The sequence below is a fragment of the Salvelinus sp. IW2-2015 genome, linkage group LG3, assembly GCF_002910315.2.
Source record: "Salvelinus sp. IW2-2015 linkage group LG3, ASM291031v2, whole genome shotgun sequence".
NCBI classification, from domain to species: Eukaryota; Metazoa; Chordata; class Actinopteri; order Salmoniformes; family Salmonidae; genus Salvelinus; species Salvelinus sp. IW2-2015.
This window is the reverse complement of record NC_036840.1, coordinates 19,582,551-19,604,192: the sequence shown is the minus strand read 5'-3', so window position 1 is coordinate 19,604,192 and position 21,642 is coordinate 19,582,551. Positions and strand designations below refer to the sequence as shown.

Below are 21,642 nucleotides of genomic sequence, written 5' to 3'. Positions count from 1 at the left end.
CTGCCTTCCTATCATAGGCTTGCAGTAGCTAAAGCTTAATAATAGCCACACTACACCAAACCTTCACAAAAATATCCTTTATTAGGATAATATCAAAAGTAACTCAAGCCATTGTTTATAGGGAATATGGGAGCAGGCTATTGCGGCACACACAGCATTACCGTTGGTACTTAATGTGGCCAAAGAAAACGCTCAACATAATGAAACAAAACAATTGCGAACTTGTTTAAACCTTCACAAAAGTTTGGAACAGGCAATATTGCAGCAATTAGCAACAAAGGCAAGTGCCTACCATACCCAACAAATGACAGAAATAGGCTAATGTTATTTATTTTACAACAGACCTACTTAAAACCTATTTTAAACTAAACATAGAGCACACAATTAAAAAGACAGAAGAAATGTAAATTAGCCAATGAAAATGTCTAAACAAAATTAAACAAAACCGGTTTTGCATATTTAAACTGGTTTCAATTAATAAATAGGCTTACAATAATAACAATTATATACAGTAAAAATAATGGTAAAAAAATTATAAATAAATGTAAGTTTCAAAATTGCATCCTTCCTGAATAGGGAGTTGCACAGTAGCCTGCATTTGGCCTGACCAACCTTCTCATCTTCCACTACAATATTAAAACATATTTTAAATTCCCCTTGTAAGCTATGATAGACAGCCTCTCATGGACAATTTGGCCCACTACACTTTTATTTATTGGCTTTTCATTTATTTATCAGCCAAAAGCCAGAATTACTAAGGGAAACCCTGGAGCATTTTCCAATCAGAGTTTTGGTTTTGTTACAATTTTTTTTTGCATAGGTTTAGTGAATGTGCCCACTCTGGTATTGTCACAGCCGTTTAAAGGAGAGGACCAAGGTGCAGCGTGGTGAGCGTACATTTTCTTTATTAAATCAAAATGACGCCAAACAAAAACAATAAACACTACAAAAACAAACCGTGAAGCTCAAAGGCAAAGTGCCCTAAACAAAGTTAACTTCCAACAAACACAGGTGGAAAAAAGAGCTACCTAAGTATGGTTCTCAATCAGAGACAACGATAGACAGCTGCCTCTGATTGAGAACCACACCCTGCCAAACACAAAGAAAAAGAAAACATAGAAATAAAGAAACTAGAATGCCCACCCTAGTCACACCCTGGCCTAACCAAAATAGAGAATAAAAACCTCTGTATGGCCAAGGCGTGACAGGTCTTGGCACGTGTGCTCTAGCCAACAGCTTGCAGATACAGTGCAGGTATAGCCTACTACATGATGAGATTATTATGGACAAAATTGCTAGATTATTTTTAATTGTCAAATGGCAGCCAAGCATCAATCATCATGTCACCAGAATAAGACCAATTGAAAGGAGCATCAACCTCATCACTGCGCACTTTCACCACCCTCTGAAGTTCATCATCATTTATTTCATCTGTAGCCTAATAAATTCCATGCTTTTTCATGARGTCTTGACATTTTCTATCRGACACGTAGGGTACTTTACTGCATYAAACGGTTGGATGGAAACCTGGTTAATGTCYAGCCATTTTGAGGATGCTGAAGTTATTTTTTGGATGAATGTGCGTATGCCTACAGGAGACTTTTGAAGTAGCCTAATCAGATTAAAACACRGTGACTGGTTGTGTTCATGTCACATATAAAAGGTAATACATTTTAAAAGTTAAATGATAAATATTTAGGCTATATTAAAGCATTAGGTTCTCGGTGTGCGAGGAATAGCCATTTGGATTGGAGAGGAGGCAGAGCACATGTTAAGCTTTCCTGAATAACTGGGCCTGCCAGGAGCATATGTGGCACATTACTATGGGAGGACTTGGGATAATGATGATCTGAAACAGACAGTGATTCTTCTGATACTTTTACTTCAGTATCAGAAGTAAAAAATACTGTCTTACTGGCCTGCTATAGTGCCTTTCTAGAACTTAMAAACGTTTGAGACTAGTCCCACAATTGATCCAAATCGAATTAAACAGACAAATCACACAACTTTTGCYCCATTATTCAAATGACATTTTCACTGCAGCCTAGAGTAGAATGTTGTACTCACTTGAAACAATAACGCAATTATTCATTGTATTGTGGTGTTGTATACTACTATCATAGTCTAGGTAGGATAATTGTATTGTTTCCAAACAAGATCAATAGGGGAGCTGTGTGTTACATGTCTTCACTGCTCTTTCATGCACAATGATGCACCTGGCCTGTCTGCTGCCTATCAGCTATTCCTATCGGTTCTTATCGATTCAAATTGATGCAGCTTTGAATGCTTTTATGTGTGGTATGATTGCTAGTCAGCCTATTGTCACTATGAATGGTGGATAGAGGGCAGGATAGACCTTAGACTGGTAGATTATACTGACCTGTAGTAAAAATTTGCACACAGAAAAGAGTAGTGCATAAGGGAAGTACCAAAACACCTTGATATAGGGGTGGCGCATGCAAGCAYGTGAGAAAATGTGGCTAGGATGGAAGAAATGCTGTAGTAAAACCTGCAAAAGAGCAAATGTTAACCAGGGAAAAAATAGGCACAACCCTCCCCTGTGCACCCCCAAAAAAGGCACAACCCTCCTCAAAGCAAATAAACAAGTCTGACAACCCCTCCCCTGTTTTGGATCACTTCTCCCCCCGAATAAATTAAAATCTGTCCCTAATTTAGTTCAACCAAGACAGTTCCACGTATTTGACGGTTTTGCCTCTCTGTGACCATGCATTCTTGGATCTGCATTCTTGCATGACTGATCTATTAAACATCCTGAGAGTGAGTRGCATAGGCTACGATTTAGCCTGCTTTGATTTATTATCTGCGCAACGACCAGTCAATTATAATCCACCCAGTGCACAAACGTGTGTGCGCGTGTACTTTATCTGCGAGCCTCGTTCTCGCCATGAAGCTGGCCTGAGAGGAAACAGTGCAGCGTCAGAGCCGTGCATCAACACTCCCTCATCCCCAAACTGGACGGTGCAAAAGGTCTCCCCTGAACTCCAACAGCCGCAGCGGCTGTCAACGTTTTCAAATTGGGGTTCGGTCCAATATGGCGACAGACGGATGGAAATACTGATGACAGTCCGAAAGATCGCCTCGATTTGTACGATGGTACGGTATTTTTTCTGTTTAAAATCCGTTATTTTCTATGCGACTAGCTAGTTGGCGAATGCTAGCTAACCTGTCGAACAGGACATGACTGAGGTTTTCCAGAAAGTTGGTTAGCTAGCTAGGCACATCTCTCTAGAGAAGCAAACATAGGTGGCTGTTATTGATGCGTTTAGTTGTTGGGTTTCAAGAAGTCAAAGTATCACTAGACTGCACGGTCTTTAGATATGGGTGGATCAACAGGGGGAGCTAACTTCAGCTAGTTAGCAAATAAGAGCCAGCTAACTAGTTAGCATATAACGTTAGCCTAGCCACAAGCTAATGCTAGTTTTATCAATACCACAAAGTGTTGACAGAGTTAGCTAAATTTGGCGTTACTTGTCTAGCTAACTAACTTAGGTAGTTATGTTGCTTTCTCCGTCATCTTAGGCGTTTTATTTGATAAAGTGTTTTATGCTACTAACATTATCGAAATCATATTGGTCAACCTTTCAACTTCAACTAGCTAGCTACATTAAGGTAACTAAAATATTAGCCAGCTAATGTTACCGAATAGATGCTTGCCAGCAACATTTATCTGGCAAGTTAGCTACCTACATAGTGAGTTAGRTGTGTTCTGCTAATCTCGCTCTATATGTATCGTTTTCATATACCTCAAGGCAGCAATGAAATGTGAAATCCGTTGCAGAGGTCAGTGCTTGTTAGCTAGCTAACGTTAGCMTGGGCTTCATTGGTTTGTTATGTAGCTATCAGCAGTAACTGAATTCTATGGATTGAAAGAACGCTGGCTGTGTCATTCAATAATTCCTGGAGAGATGCTCCACCTGAAATGCAACTCAACCAATTTCCTCACCTGTCCCTCTGCCAAAACATAAAAGATGCCAGGGAAAGTGCCACCCTGTGTGACATAATCTTACTCTCACGGATCCCCACATTGACAAGTGACAGGTTATCTACTCGCCTACCAGTCGCTGATAAAGAAGATTAATCGCTGATCCGGTGACAGATTAATTTTGAACACGCATTTCATCCCTCTGCCGCTGCACCAAGCTGTATCAGACCAACAGCTAGTTGAGATGAATGGCAGGGGTGTATTCATTACGGCGATTCTGTAACAAAGCATTTTGTCTGTTGCACAACCTTTTGCAACAGAGGCCTTTTACTCCAAACAGAGAACATTTTGCGAGTTTCTATTGGACAAATTCAGTTCTCTCCCAGTYATGTGCATATATACATCATTAGTTCCTCCCCGTTTCTTTCAATTTATACTCGGTTTGCAAGACGTAATGAATGCACCCCAGATGTCACGGAGAAATCTTTCAAGCAGCCTTTTTTTAAATTAAGAGTGTGCTGAGTGTGTTTAAGCCCTGCTACTGCTAGTCATATTCATAACKTTTGGTTTTCATTCACAGGGGTTAGCTAGTCAGTTCACCGGCATCTTCTGTCTGCATCTTGTAGATCAGTTGTATCGTATGGAAACATCACACATATGAGACACACACACCTTTTTTAGTTATTTCAGTCAGCAGTGGTAATTGTTATATGATGACAGAGCACCATAATGAATTCATAAATGTGTAATCATGGATAAGGACTAGGAGGACCACGCCTTCTGTCCCAAGATGATACTGGACAGGTCTCGGGCAGACGGTGCACTTGATACCGTGTAAAATCATTACATAACGATACGTACCAGACCTAGGGGTCAAATGGGATTGGTGGGGATACAGTCCAAGCAGTGTGTTGGGCAGGACTTCAGTCAATCTAACTAGGCTATATCACAATATTAATACTAGTAGACCTACTACATGATATGCTAGTAGCCAAGCATACGAAATAGTGAGGGCAGGCCTATAGCCAATCTAACTAGGCTATATCCCAATATTCATACTACATGAAAAGTTATTAGAGCATACTAAAAAGTATTCTAGTGTGGATATTATTGGCACTCTTGGCTAGAATACATGGCTGATGGTATGCACTCCCTTTGACTCTTACTGATTTGTAAGTCACTGGACAATAGATTGTCATTTAGCAGACACTATGTAAATGGAATACTTTACTTTCCAGGGCGCCAATGCCTCAGCTTTGGAGAAGGAGATCGGACCGGAACAGTTTCCAGTTAATGAACACTACTTTGGATTGGTCAACGTAAGTACCAACACAACAATATAAACCATAGCTGTTGGTCAATGTACAGTTGAAGTCGGAAGTTTACATACACCTTAGCCAAATACAGTTAAACTCATTTTTTCACAATTCCTGACATTTAATTCTAGTAAAAATTCCCTGTCTTAGGATCACCACTTTATTTTAAGAATGTGAAATGTTAGAATAATAGTAGAGTGATTTATTTCAGCATTTATTTTTTTCATCACATTCCCAGTGGGTCAGAAGTTTACATATACTCAATTAGTATTTGGTAGCATTGCCTTTAAATTGTTTAACTCGGGTCAAATGTTTTGGGTAGCCTTCCACAAGCTTCCAACAATGTTGGGTGAATTTTGGCCCATTCCTCCTGACAGAGCCGGTGTAACTGAGTCAGGTTTGTAGGCATCCTTGCTTGTATGCTTGGGGTCATTGTCTATTTGGAAGACCCATTTGCGACCAAGCTTTAACTTCCTGACTGATGTCTTGAGATGTTGCTTCAATATATCCACACTTTTCCTCCCTCATGATGCCATCTATTTTGTGAAGTGCACCAGRCCCTCCTGCAGCAAAGCACCCCCACAACATGATGCTGCCACCCCCGTGCTTCACGGTTGGGATGMTGTTCTTCYGCTTGCAAGCCTCCCCCTTTTCCCTCCAAACATAACAATGGTCAGTATGGCCAAACAGTTCTATTTTTGTTTCATCAGACCAGAGGKCATTMCTCCAAAAAGTACSATCTTTGTCCCCATGTGCAGTTGCAAACCGTAATCTGGCTTTTTTAAGGCGGTTTTGGAGCAGTGGCTTCTTCCTTGCTGAGCGGCGTTTCAGGTTATGTCGATATAGGACTCGTTTTACTGTGGATATAGATACTTTTGTACCTGCTACCTCCAGCATCTTCACAAGGTCCTTTGCTGTTGTTCTGGGATTGATTTGGACTTTTCGCACTAAAGTACGCTCATCTCTAGGAGACAGAAAGCATCTCCTTCCTGAGTGGTATGAAGGCTGCGTGGTCCCATGGTGTTTATACTTGCGTACTATTGTTTGTACAGATGAACGTGGTACCTTCAGGCATTTGGAAATTGCTCCCAAGGATGAACCAGACTTGTGGAGGTCTACAACTTTTTTCCCAGGTCTTGGCTGATTTCTTTTGATTTTCCCATGACGTCAAGCYAAGAGGCACTGAGTTTGAAGGTAGACCTTGAAATACATGTACACCTCCAATTGACTCAAATGATGTCAATTAGCCTATCAGAAGCTTCTAAAGCCATGACATCATTTTCTGGAATTTCCATCCCTTTAGCGGGATCATTTTCATCAACAACCGCTAAATTGCAGAGCGCCAAATAAATAAAWATTTGCAAAAAATATTTATATTCATGAAATCACAAGTGCAATATAGCAAAACACRYCTTAGCTTGTTGTTAATCCACCTGTCGTGTCAGATTTTGAAAATATGCTTTACAGCGAAAGCAATCCAAGCGTTTGTGTGAGTTTATCGATCACTTGGCATAACATTAAGAACACCTAGCAGGAGTGTAGATTAGTCACGAAAGCCAGAAAAGCAATACAATTAAATCGCTTACCTTTGATCTTCGGATGTTTGCACTCACGAGACTCCCAGTTACACAATAAATGTTCCTTTTGTTCGATAAAGATTATTTTTATATTCAAAAACATCCATTTGTTTGGCACGTTAGGTTCAGTATTCCACAGCCTTAGACAGGTCATCAAGGCTTGACGAAAATTTAAAAGAGTATCCGTAAAGTTCGTAGAAACATGTCAAACGTTTTTAATAATCAATCCTCAGGTTGTTTTTAACATCAATAAACMATATTTCAACCGGACTGTAAACTATTCAATACTGAAGAGAAAGTAAATGTCGAGCAAACAGTGTCGAGSGCATCAACTAATGGAGGGACATCCGTGTATCCACTGACGCGTTTTGATAAATCTCACTCATTTTTCAAAATAAAAGCTTGAAACTATGTCTAAAGACTGTTCACACTCTGAGGAAGCCACAGGAAAAGGAATCTGGTTGATATCCCTTTAAATGGAGAAAAGGCAGGCATTGGAACAGGGATTTTTCAAAATAAGTCACTTCCGGGTTGGATTTCCTCAGGTTTTTGCCTGCAAAATCAGTTCTGTTATACTCACAGACAATATTTTGACAGTTTTGGAAACTTTAGAGTGTTTTCTATCCTACTCTGTCAATTATATGCATATTCTAGCATCTGGACCTGAGAAATAGGCAGCTTACAATGGGAACGTTATTTTTCCAAACATAAAAATTCTGCCCCCTAGCTCTAGAGGCACAATCAACCTAGTGTATGTAAACTTCTGATCCACTGGAATTGTGATACAGTGAAATAATCTGTCTGTAAACAATTGTTGGAAAAATTACTTGTGTCGTGCACAAAGTAGATGTCCTAACCGACTTGCCAAAACTATAGTTTGTTAACAATACATTTGTGGAGTGGTTGAAAAACGAGTTTTAATGACTCCAACATAAGTGTTTGTAAACTTCCGACTTCAACTGTAAGTTTCCCAGCATGCACCTGCACAAACACAATATATAACCATAGCTACAGTACCATGGATTTTAGTGTTAGTGTGTTTTCTTTTGAATTAAGATTGAATTACCTTTTTTCCAACTATCATAACACAAGACTTATCAAATGCTCTCACACTTCTACCTCTCTCTCCTCTCCTTTCGTCTCCTCCCTCTCTCTCCTCTTCTCTAGTTTGGAAACACCTGCTACTGTAACTCTGTGCTGCAGGCCCTCTACTTCTGCCGTCCTTTTAGGGAAAAGGTCTTGGCCTACAAGGTCCAGCCCAGACGTAAAGAGTCCCTGCTCACCTGTCTGTCTGACCTCTTCAACAGGTAAAGGGGAGAGAATGTGCACATGAACACATGAAATGGTTCTTGGAACCAAAAATAGATCAGAGATGGGGGGGGGGGGGGAGTTACAATTGAAACTTTGTTAAAATTTTCTTTAACTCATGGCAACATGTCCTGTTCAACAGCATCGCTACACAAAAGAAGAAGGTCGGCGTCATCCCTCCTAAGAAGTTCATCTCCCGTCTGAGGAAGGAGAATGGTGAGAAGGATGGGAGGGGTGCAAAAGAGAAAGAAAAGTTAATCTCGCTCCTGAAAAAGAAAGGATAGATGGAGATTGGAGAAAATGTAGCAACTTTAGACAGCTCATTACTCTTCCTTCATCCCCTCTTTCTCTATCCTCTTATCTCTCCAGAGCTGTTTGACAACTACATGCAGCAAGATGCCCATGAGTTCCTCAACTACCTCCTCAACACTATCGCTGACCTGCTCCAGGAGGAGAAGGGCCAGGAGCGACAGCAGAACGGAAAACTGGTGCAGAACGGAGGAGGTGGGGGGAGCAGCGGGACAGGAGGAGGAGAGGGAGAGGAAGGGGAGAAGATACAGCAGACCTGGGTCCATGAGATCTTCCAGGGAACCCTGACCAATGAGACGCGTTGCCTCAACTGTGAAGCTGTAAGTGGAGGGAGATCCAAGATGGAGACTGTTAATGGGTTGATGAATAGGCCAGAGAGCAGTAATGGATGCCGGGCTGTGCTAGTTTCTCGACACTATTGTAATGGTAAGGGGAGATTCAAAATGGAGACTGTCATTGTTTTTTAAATGAAAGAGAGGAATGGGGCCAGGAGCTGTAATTTATGCCAGTTTCCTATTACTGAACAGTGTTTAAACAGAGGTAGATGTCACCAATGTTGTGCTTGTCCAGGTGAGCAGTAAAGATGAGGACTTCCTGGACCTGTCTGTCGACGTGGAGCAGAACACCTCCATCACGCACTGTCTTAGGTAGGTGTGTGTGTACTGCCAGAGCGAGAGAGAGCCACTGTGGGGATGGAGAAAGGGATAGAGGGGAAAATATAAATTAATGAATGGAGGAAAAACTGAAGAGTTCAGTAGGCCCAAATAGGAAGCGTTATGAAAAAGTCCAAGTCATACATATGCCAAATGACATCACTTTGTGGATGCTCCAGAACTCATCTGTGTGTGTGCYCGTCTTCTTTTCTCTCCACAGGGGTTTCAGCAACACTGAGACACTATGTAGTGAATACAAGTACTACTGTGAACAGTGTCGGAGTAAACAGGAGGCACAGAAAAGGTGAGCTGGCTGGTCTCTGTGGAAAAACGTGGCCAAAAAGTGCATTTAAATGGCAGTTGGCGCAAACATACAGTAAGTAGGTGATTAGTAGACAGGATCGAAGCTTGCCGGTGATACACCTAAAGAGGTTTAAATACTAACATTTAAAGGCCCAGTGCAGTCAAAAAAAACATGATTTCCTGTGTTTTAATGTTTCCCCACTGAGGTTGGAATAATACTTTGTGAAAGTTATAATAATGTCCTTTTAGTTTAAGAGCTGTTCGAAAAGACCACCTGAAATTTCAGCCTGTTTTGGTSAGAGGGWGTTTTTCCATTCCATGTTGACATCACATGTGGTAAATTAGTTAACAGACCAATAAGAAAGATTATACAACCCGTTGTTTGGATGCTGATWGGACAAGCAGCGTTCCAAGCKGTGCTCTATTGGCCGTCACAGGCACGCTATGCCTGCTAACAGTTCCATCTGAAAATGATCACTCCGCCGCCATAAGAATCTCATGTTGCTGTCCGAACCATCTCTTGTGTTTATCACACATTATTTCCCCTTGCTTCCATCCTAGCATTTAGTTTGGTACAGCGAGGTTAATATACGTCTCCCTGTCTAGACACGGAAACAATGCTTCACTTTTGAGTGTCGGTCTCTGTACCATACATGGAGATTGAATGGTCCCCAGACAAGATGAGACAAATATTTTTTTGAGCCAGGCAAAATCACGCATCAACATCATTATCATGGACATATCCAAGTAAATGACGCTGTCGCTTCGGGCCGAACAATGCCATTTACCTTTGACTGTATTCATGATACAGCACTGCCTCTTGCTTAAGTGTTCCTAACCTCTCTGCCTTTAAAATATCATTTTCTTTTACCCAGGAAATGGTTTGTCATTGAGATTAAAAAATGGCTGCTTTGGATCTTTAACCCTACTCCTTCCCTCTCCATATCATATATTATTATGTTCTTTATCATTAGGATGCGTGTGAAGAAGCTCCCTATGATCCTGGCGTTACACCTGAAGAGGTTTAAGTACATGGACCAGTTGCATCGCTACACCAAGTTGTCCTATCGCGTCGTCTTCCCCCTGGAGCTCCGCCTCTTCAACACCTCAGGAGATGCCACCAACCCCGACCGCATGTACGACCTGGTCGCCGTGGTCGTCCACTGTGGAAGGTAAAGGGAGAGAGAGAGACTATCTGTGGTCGCTCGCTCAGATTGTGCCAGAGATCTTTGTGTGTCTGTTTTTAGACTTTTTCTCTCTCGCTCTTCCCTTGTCTGTCACCTTTTCAATAGTTCTCTGTTTCTGTCCATCTCTCTTCTCTCCTGCTCAGCATAGACTTTTAGTTGTACCTCCTGTCTATAACGTGTATGTCTATGTTCCTCTCTCTCCAGTGGTCCAAACCGTGGTCATTACATCACCATAGTGAAGAGTCATGGATTTTGGCTCTTGTTTGATGACGACATAGTAGAGGTAAGGAGAGCTTGTCTATACTCTATTATTTTCTAGTGATAACTCTTATCTCTTTATATTCTAAGGGTTGTTTTTCTTCAATGAGTATGTTCAAAGAGAAGAGTGAGATGCTGATTGGCTATGGTACATGGGACCCTCAAACACGCCAGCTGTGTTTTCAAAGACAGTTTTTAGTTGCAATACGGTATGAAAGCTGGAGACGGGCAAAACAGAAAGGCTAAATTAACTGTAGGTACTCGCAAATTCCCAATAAATGTCTCCAACGGCGCCTCCAATAATGACCTGTTGTCAACAAATGACACCATCTATTTTTATGGTATAAACTGTTAGCTTGATTCTACTCACTCATTCACAGCATCCATAGAGACCCATCAGACCTATTCCAAGCCGCATTCCAGTCCATCCCCCTACTACATACCAGACCTGGGTTCAGATATGATTTGCAATCATTTTAAATATTTGTATCTGTGCTTAATTGAACTTGCCTGGCACAATATAACCAATAGAATACTCTGAATGAGTGTAAACACCAAACATCTGGCACTCCAGGCAGACTAGAGCAAACGCTAAAAGTATTTGAACCCAGGTCTGATCCCTACTCGCTTCCAATGTTGTCTGGAATTCCATCCCTTGCTCCGCTTCGGTCGACCCAGATAGCTCCAGGTGGCTGTGTTAATAATGTGTTATCTTTATGAATAGGGAGCGGGAGACAGACTGGAAATACCAGTTTTAGATAAGTTAGTAGGATGAGCCGAAGGGGGGAGATCTTTCTGTCCGTGTATGGTAGTCTAGCTTTCTCTGTCCTCTCTCTCTCACACTCCCCATAATCAACCTGCTTTTCTCAGGAAATAAGAATGCATGTAAACATGGCATAGCACACACTATGAAATACTTGAAAGTCAAGTAGGCCTACTGCGTCTGTTGAAATGTTTTCAGTCCAGATCACATTCGGGGAATGAGTCCACACAGTAGTAATACATGGCTCTGTTTCAAATGTACCCACAGTGTAGAGGTATGTTATAGCAATCGAGGGGCCTGCTTTTTCCACTCCGGGTAGACACTTTCCATAGGCACAGACCTAGAATCAGCATACACTCAGTTTACCCAGTGTAACCATTAGAGTGGAACAATGCAAAACTGATCTTTGATCCGTGTCTAGTGTTTTTCCGCTATGGAAAGAGTCCCATTGTAACATCTGGTGGATGAGCAGAACCTGGCTGAGTGTTGACGTTTCCACTGGGCTTGGAAAGACACTGGTCTCAGATCAGCTGTGGGTTTACCGTCTAATGGTTAAAGGGATAGTTAGACGTTTTGGCAGTTAAACCCTTTTTTCTACTTACCCATAGTCAGTCTAGATGTCCAGTCATGAGCTTATACTAGGTACAATGGCTCCAGAAAATACCTTGAAACTGCACGTGGAGACATTAAAAGGGTATCCATGAGATAATCTGACTCTGGGTAAGTAGAAAAATTGCCAAAATGGCAAATTATCCCTTTAACACTAGAACTGCTGGGCCTCGAGGGAGCCCCTTCAAGCTAATCATTCTGACTGCAACATTCTAACAGTATAATTAATACATTTAATTGGGGATGTGCATCTTTCCCTTTCAAGACTATTTGATACGTATCTAGATGCATCGGCTCCGATATGATATAGGAACGATATGTTTTACTTTGAAACGATTTGGTTTGATTGGAGAACGAACCGATACGATTTGATGCACGAACATTTCTCGCATAAGCACGTTAATTTTCCTTTCTATACTGAAAAATATATATAAACGCAACATGCAACAATTTCAACAATTTTACCGAGTTACAGTTCATAAAGGTAATCAGTCAATTGAAATACATTTATTAGATCACTAATCAATGGATTTCACATGACTGTGCAGGGTCGCAGCCATGGGTGAGCCTGGGAAGGCATAGGCGCACCCACTTGGGAGCCAGCCCAGTCAATCAGAATTAGTTTTTTCCCCCCCAAAGGGCTTTATTACGGACAGAAACACTTCTCAGTTTAATCAGCTGTTTGGGTGGCTGGTCTCAGACGATCCCGCAGGTGAAGAATCTGGATGTGGAGGTCTTGGGCTGCCTTGGTTACATGTGGTCTGCGGTTGTGAGGCCGGTTGGACGTACTGACAAATTCTCTTAAACAACGTTGGAGGCAGCTTATGGTAGAGAAATGAACATTCACTTCTCTGGCAATAGCTCTCAACATTCCTGCGGTCCGCATGTCAATTGTACGCTCTCTCAACTTGAGACATCTGCACATTTTAGTGGCCTTTTATTGTCCCTAGCACAAGGTGCACCTGTGTAATGAGCATGCTGTTTTAATCAGCTTCTTGATATGCCACACCGGTGGATGGATTATCTTGGCAATGGAGAAATGCTCACTAACAGGGATGTAAACAATTGTGTGCACAAAATCTAAGAGAAATAAGCTTTTTGTGCTTATGGAACATTTCTGGGATATTTTATTTCAGCTCATGAATCATGGGACCAACACTTTACATGTTGCATTTTTATATTTTTGTGCGGTGTGAATAAAAATCTGATGTGGCCCATGAGCTGGATCTGTCTGAGCTAAGTATTTTGTGGATATGTCTGAGCTTGTTGAATTATGTATGCCTATGGTGTATGTACCATGTGGGAACCTGATGTGAGCCCTAGGGGAGAATAGGTAGGCATCTACCACCCCACTATAGTGTTATAGGGTATACTACCCTATCAAGCAAAAAGGCAGTAACTAATCATTTGGTCAAAAGTGCGCTATGTCATTTTTGCTACATTAAATACATGTATCCTGCCTCTATTGTGTTTTGGAGAAAATGGACGTCATGTTAGCAGTAACTGCATTAAGTTACTGTGAAACCAAGGTAAATAAAATACATTTTTCTCAGTTCCACGCTTATGAGCAGCAAATTTGACAAACTGACTTGTTGGGAAGGTGGCATCCTATGACGGTGCCACGTTGAAAGTCACCAAGCTCTTCAGTAAGGCTCTTCCGCCAATGCTTGTCTATGGAGATTGTGTGCTCTATTTCATACACCTGTCAGCAACGGGTGTGGCTGAAATAGCCGAATCCACTAATTTGAAGGGTTGTCCACAGTTTTTTGTATGTGTGTATATATATAGTGAATCGCCCCCAAAAACGTAGATTTCTATGCCATTTCTCACAGCCCTACCTGCATTGTACAATAATTGTCCGTTATTCTTTTTAAAATTCTTCAAGCTTTGTCAAGTTGGTTGTTGATCATTAATAGACAGCCATTTTCAAGATGATTTAAGTCAACTGTAATTAGGCCACTCAGGAACATTCAAAGTCGTCTTGGTAAGCAACTRCAGTATAGATTTGGCCTTGTGTTTTTAGGTTATTGTCCTGCAGAAAGATGAATGTGTCTGTTGGAAAGCAGACTAAAGCAGGTTTTCCTCTAGGATTTTGTCTGTGGTTAGCTCCGTTCTGTTTCTTTTTATCCCCAAAAAACTCCCTAGTCCTTGCAGATGACAAGCATACCCATAACGTAATGCATCCACCACCGTGCTTAAAAATATGAACACAATAGTGTTTTCATTAGTTTGGTACTGTAGGCTATGTAAAAAATTATAAACCACAAACACATTCAAGGGCATATGTCTTGGAACGTGGTAACAGCTACAAAATGTAAACTACACCATCCACCAAGATGCACGCTCAACAAGACGCACAGTCAAATAATAACGTCAGTAGCCTACACATCATTAAGCGCCAAGTGAGCTTGATAAATAGTGAAAATCAGCACAAAGGCAATAATGGCATTCTATTTAATAGAAATGTCGAATTGACGGCAGTCCAAACTATTAAATTATTGTCAACTCGTGCTTTCATGTGTATCTACTAGGTTCACAAATCTCCGGGAAATTTCAAGAAATTTAGTTTTTCCCGAAATTCTGGTTGGAAGGTTTGCGGAATAAGCAGGAAATTCGGAATCCTATTGTAAGTTCCCGCAATTTTGTGACTGTAGCGCCTTCGTGCCATGCAATGGCATCAGTTGGAGCATATCCATGTCACACAAACAAACAAGATGAAGGAAAAGGAAACCGCACACTGCTCTTGATAGTATCACCGATATTTAATAAGCTTACGTATCGTTACGTAAGCTTATTAAATATCGGTGATACTATCAAGAGCAGTGTGCGGTTTCCTTTTCCTTCATCTTGTTCAATTGATGCCATGCACCTGCAAATAAGATTGCTCAGATGTGCGAGTGCCTTTTTGTATTTACACAAACAAACAAAAAATGTGAGTGTGTTGCTGGTGTATTTTTTATTTTTTTTTGCTTGATATGTCGGGCCTGCTCTCTGTGGTAATCAACCTGTAGCACTGTCACCAGCTTGTTCTATCTAAATGGTGCCATCCCCTCTTCTGTCCCTGCCTTGCAGTTTCATGTGGTGGCATCAACGCCTGTTCAGTGCGCGTTTTTCTGCACTTGGGCCTCGGCGGTGTAGGTCAGGCTAAGGCTCAGAATCAGAAGAATAATCATCAGATGTCATTTTCATTCAGATTTTGTAGCAACTTGAACGCGGCAGCAGGTGCATCTGTTTGTCTTAGTCTTCTTGCCATTGTGAATGACGCACGCTCTCGCCGTGGACTCCCAAGTAGGCCGGTGTAGACAGAATCACGGAATCCAGACATTTAAAGCGGAGTTCAAACAATATAAAGACATTTATTGAAGCTATTAGAACATTTATTAATATGCCCAAATTTGATACGACATTAACAAAATGCATCAGTGATTCACATTTTCCTTCAACTTTCTTTAGAGGCAATGCAGGAATGCCCGGCTCTCTGTGTGTGCGTTCGTCTAGCACTTTGTGTAGCGTCTTCTGGTAAATGGAAAGGCTTTCCTAAAAACCTTCTCATTTTAAATGTTAACTACAAAGTAGCTTGTGCCTTCTTGATATCATGATTGTTTGCGTCAATGCAGTGGCGATTTTGTTTAGCAATCACATGCATGCTACAGAAACCCCACTAATCAAAGAGTCTCTTGCTGGTGTGCAGTTAAATTAAAGGATATCTACACTCATAAATGAAAAGTTCTTAGATTTATTTTCCAGACCTCAAGTGTTCTCCTTGTGTGGTTTAAGCGTTGTTGAGGACTTAAAACATCCAATTTGGTTGTTTTTCAATTTTTTGAGAGAGCGTAAACCTAAAAAAAAACATGGTAAACAGAAACCTGGCGAAAACAGCACTTTGGGGGGGGAAATTATGGAATTAGGCAAAAAATACAACTGATTTTAATAGGGACCTAGATATAGCATACAATCGATTTTGAGATTATTATTAGAAGAGGTCAATACAAAAGAATGGGCCTCCCTCTTATTCATTCCCAATTGGTGTTTACATAATTTGGCATTGTTTGCTCCCCTCACTCATCAACTCACACATTCTCCTCCATCATACTTTAAGTTCATTTATTTAATCTGTTAAACTGTATGTGTAAAAAAAAAATTGGTTAAGTTTCAAAGCAGTTATCAACTGGGCACCTTCAACTGTCGGGAGAAGGAGGGGCGACGGGGGAAAACCATAAAAAAAAAAAAAGACATTCCCTCCTAAAACTGATTTATAACTCCAGTTCTGTTATTGACATTAAGATTCTAGCAACGACCATATGTTATATAGACTTATTTACGAAAAGTCAAGGAAGGAGGGGGCCATAACTTTAAAAATGGCAGTAATAATTGTTGTCATTTCATGAGCAGTCAAATTTCTGCTGTAGCGGTTCTAGTGTTAAGGTTGGGGTTTTGGGCTACAGATCTAGGATCAGTTTACCTTCTAAGGGGCAACTTGGAATGGGAGGGGATAGAAGAGTAGACATGGCTGTTGTGGGTTTGTTTGAAATTCTTCTCTTCCTCTTTTCCTCCTCTCGCACGCAGTCCACTCCAATTTCAGTTTCCAGGAGAAAGGGAGAGGTACCTTTTTCTCCTGGAAACTGACATTGGAATGGACTGCAAGTAAACGTTGTTGCCTCACTACTCTACCCTCACAACCGGTAGACGCACAACCAATTTATTCTCTCTTTCGTCTGAGGGGATCCACATTTGTTGTACCGCAGACGTATAGTCTTACAGATTTCCAAAATGTATATGACAAGTAACACAGAACACAGTAAAAAGATAGGGCTCTGGCCAAAAGTAGCACACTATATGGTGAACTCTGTCGCTATATGTTTGTGTCGTGACAGACACAAACATTTGCGATTTGGTTCTGCGATTTTATATGGGGAATAGTAGGATGTCATTTTGAGATTTGGCCTAACCTTTAACTCTTCTCCTTTATAGAAAATCGACGCCCAGGCGATCGAGGAGTTCTACGGTCTAACGTCTGACATTTCTAAGAACTCTGAGTCAGGTTACATCCTGTTCTACCAGTCCCGGGACTGAACCAGCAAATGGCAGCGGCCCAAGGCTGAAACGGGCCATTGGGATTGGGACTCAGCATAGAGGGGAGGGGCTTGGGCAGCCACAGGCCCTGCCTAGCCCACCACCTGTTTTAAATATTCAGGCTTTTTCAGCGGAAGCTGTGGAGCGCCGAGAGGATACAGGGAGGAGGATCTTCAGGAGCCAACGATGCCCGAGCAACTGATCAGTTGATATGACATCGTAGAACGAAGAGCAGGTACCGGGGATTGTTATGTTTCGTCATCCTCTCTCCTCCGTTTCATCATCATCGTCCTGATTGTCTTTTTTGGGGGTTTGACAGCAGATTAGCAATATATGGTGTGTTAGCTTGGCTAGCTCTCTGCTTACATGGTGTGCCGTAACTGATGTGGCACCATTTACTGGTGTTTCATCAATTATTGGTGTCCTTGTCATATTTAGTGCCACTCAGAGGGGCTAAACAGGATTTGGGATTGGTGAAAAGTGGATCTGCCATTTCCTGAATGTTCTCAATACTTTGTTGCCAGTTGTTGTTAGTTTGGAGAGCGGGGTGGAGAGTTGAGTTTGGTCCCTTTGTAGCTCACCGGCCCAGATCTGGCAGTGTTTTATTATATCATGGTGCAGATGCTGAAAGCTGCACATCTATATTACCATCTGTTTTAAAGGGACACACGCATATATGCTCTCTAACTTCCCCCTCTGGCAACGACAGCAAACTACACCACCAACTACAAATAACCTGCCAACCAGATGTTTATCTTATATCTGTCTCCTAAGCAAGCAAGTATCTCACTGGTGTCAATGGCTGTGCTTCAAATGACAGCATGTTCCCTATGTACTGCACTCTATAAGTAGAGCACTATATATGGAGTAGGCTGTCATTTGGGACATAACCCAGCCATCCTCTTTGTGTCGTCTTTAACGCGGTATAAACCTGATTGGCTGCTGCAACATTTCGCTCCTCTTCCTGTCACCTGATATGAACCTTCCAATCAGAGCCTGAGGTATACACGCATTTCCTGTAAAAAAAATTTGACCGTAGAAGTAAACCAAACATAGCGGTTGTTTGGTTTATAATATTAAGTATGTGCTACACTGCCAGTTGGGGTAATAAACCTGACTTCACTCTTTTCAAAAGGCTTTGTCCCAATATCTATTCTAGCACAATACCAAGTATGCAAGTCCCAATACATTCTAAGTAATACGCTGGTGTAGGTATTGGAACAGAGCCTGTACTCTCAACAGAAAGATAAGTTGATTAAGGCCCACTATTCATAAAATGTCTCAGAGCAGGAGTGCTGACCTAGGATCAGTTTAGCCTTTTAAATCTGATCCTAGATCAGCACTCTTACTCTGAGACGCTTTATGAATACAGGCCCTGATCCATAGCTCTGACACGGGAGGCGTTTATGTTAGCTAGGCCCAGAGTGGGACCTGTATTAAGTTGAATGTAAGACAGTCTGCCGTTTTTGAAATGTACAGTACGAAACTGGCTGCTTATTGGTTGGCCCATATTTAGGGCCTGGAGTTTTGACCAATCCTGACCAGTACTAGATATATAGGTTGTGCCTTAATGGCACCCGATTCTCTAACATATATTGCGCTATTTTTGACCAGGTCTTTTAGGGACTCAGCTGTAGTCTATGACTAGGGCCCAGAGTTTTCTTAAATCTCAAACACACCCCACCAGTTGGAGACCTAGGCACCCTATTCACTACATAGTGCACTACCTTTGTCCAGAGCCCTAGTGGGTATAGAGTGCCATTTTGTGTTTTTAGGCTATACTCTGCAACCATATATTAATTTGTATTTTAATGCATAAACCATTCCTTTGTGAGCTCAAACCTAACTGTCTAAGACATGCAGCTTGTTTTTAGGGTTAACTAATTACTAATATGAGGTTGACATTGGTGAAGGACTAAAACGAAACATTTTACGTTGTGTGTAGAGTTGCAGAACTCCGGTAGCTTTCCCAAAATTCAAAGGTCTTCCGGGAAAATCCCGTCTGGAAGATTCACAGAAATCAAGAAGGAAATAAGCTGGAAATCTGGAATCCACCAACCAGGAATTCTGGTTTTGCAAACCCTAACTAAACTGATATTGAAGGGGCAATTCAACCACATTTTCATTATCTTCAGCACAATACCATTGTCTACCTATGTGAAAAATGCGCATTTCTACATTTTGTAGGAAAAAATATAAAGTTAAGTTCTACCCAATGACATCATTTAAAAGTTAAAACTGTGATTTTGGCAAGGTAGCCTAGTGGTTAGAGCGTTGGACTAGTAACCGAGCTGACAAGGTGCAGATCTGTCGTTCTGCCCCTGAACAACACTGTTCCTAGGCCGTCATTGAAAATTAGAATTTGTTCTTTAATGACTTGCCTAGTTAAATAAAGGTAAAATACATTTCCTAACTCATGAGATTTGCAGTGATGTGGGGAGCAAGAAAATACCCTCCCTCTGGCTAAATCAAAAATATTTGTAACATGCTTGTTTTCCGACAATGCAGAGAGGAGAAAAAGGAGAACCTGATAGAAGAGGAATATATACACAATGAGTAACGATAACTTGGTACCAGCACCGAGGCTAGAAAGTCTTTGCAGGTTTTGAAAAAAAAAGTTTTTGTACTTTAATCCTACCTTGTGATGTCACAGAAGTGTTTTTTTCCCCCCTTGTTTTTTTTTACCAGAGATCATGGAAATGCGCTGTTTTCGCATATGTTGACACTGGTATGATGTTGGAGATATGAGGTTGAAAAGTGGAGGAATTGCCCTTTTTAAATGCTAGATTGTGTGACTTGCTACTCTACTTAGAACGTGTTTGGATTGTGGGGGAGCTAAACTCATTAATGATTGAATTTAGGCTATTACGATCTAGACAATTTACCTAGTACACTCTTCTAGCCTATAGGGTTCACTCTCACTGTGTGAGTCCCCAATGGAACACTGTATCTTTTGTAGTGCACTACTTTTCACCAGGGCACATAAGGAATAGGGTGCCATTTGGGACGCACACTTTGTCTACCCTGTCTGTCTGCGTCTCTGAACTCCCTAACTTTTGGTGTGTGTGTGTAGTAGGTGAGTGAAATGAGGCGTCAATTATCACGCTTGGGTTGATTTGTGTTTGAAGTGCGTGATCGTGAGCACACGCCACAGGACACACATGGCTGGACACAGTACAGAGAAACAGGTGTCACCCAGCTTTCCATAGTGTGCATTCCAGGCTAACTGACAGAGGGACATGTAATGTAGACTCAGTGAAATGATGTTGCCACGAACAGCGCTGCCGATATTTGCGACGAGCGACATGCAAGACATCGCTCCCACAAAGTCAGACGCAGTATTTGCGACTGTGCATGGGTTCGCTTCACGCTGAGATGTTTAGCCTCACGCTTCAGCGCTCTTAGTTGTGGGAATTGACCCACTATGCTGTTTGCTTTGTGCACGCACCTACGTCATATCCCTGAGTCTACCTTTTAGCAGCAGGAAATGGTGTTTATATCTAGCAGCTTCGTATGTAACTAACAAACTACACTGGTCTGCAATGTGTCCTGTTTTGCTTCCCGAGTGCGTATCAATAGTCTTAACGTGGCTTCCTCGCCTCGTCTCCTTTCTTCATCTGCAGTGATGTGTAAAACCTGGGTAGGGGACAGCAACATTTTCTATCCATTTCTAGGTGTTTGGTTTAACCACTCCAGTTCTTTTCACCTCGGTGTAGATCATTGGTAGTTACTAATATTTCAGAGGGAGACACTTTAGTAAAACAAAATCGCTGGGCGAGCCGCATTCCCATCAGAGAATGGGGGTAGGGGGTGGTCACAAAGTCAAATTGTACATTATATTAAATTGATCTACACATGATATTTAAGATACTATTAACAGACCATCAATCTATTTGATTATCTGATTCTCTATTTTTGGACACTTGGAGGTATCAGGAAGGTATTGGAAAGTTCAGGGGAACATCAGGGATGATCATCAAACAATGCTATAAGATCATTTGTGGCGAATCAATTCATTTCCCTCGGTTATTCTGTGCAGATTCATCACTCTATCTTCTAACAAGCCCTGCACAGCTTTGTAGGTGGTAATCACTCTAACCGTTCAAAATCAACAGCAAAATTTGTAGGAACAATGATTTCAAGATGCGTTAGAAACTATTTTTGCATGTCCCAGCGGTTAATAAGGTTACTCACGCAACCAATGACTATGACCGGTTTAGGCGAAGGAAAGGACACGAGGAGAGATGATGGAGAGGCTGTTCATTTTCTTCTAAAGAAATTCTGTGTATGTACTGACACATACCGGTTGTGTCCCAAATGGCACCCCATTCCCTATGTGTTGT

At 41.5% G+C, this 21,642-nt stretch overlaps 1 protein-coding gene across 1 annotated transcript; it reads left to right on the top strand.

Moving 5' to 3' along the window:
* Positions 1–2,726: 2,726 nt before the first annotated feature.
* LOC111951996 (ubiquitin carboxyl-terminal hydrolase 12) lies at positions 2,727–21,617 on the top strand. Its single transcript, XM_023970399.3, has 10 exons — positions 2,727–3,114; positions 5,182–5,262; positions 8,004–8,143; positions 8,287–8,360; positions 8,514–8,773; positions 9,024–9,100; positions 9,327–9,410; positions 10,384–10,581; positions 10,801–10,879; positions 17,198–21,617. The coding sequence occupies exons 1-10, from the start codon at positions 2,752–2,754 to the stop codon at positions 17,297–17,299; spliced, it is 1,458 nt and encodes a 485-aa protein (XP_023826167.1). The 5' UTR covers positions 2,727–2,751; the 3' UTR covers positions 17,300–21,617.
* Positions 21,618–21,642: the final 25 nt, after the last annotated feature.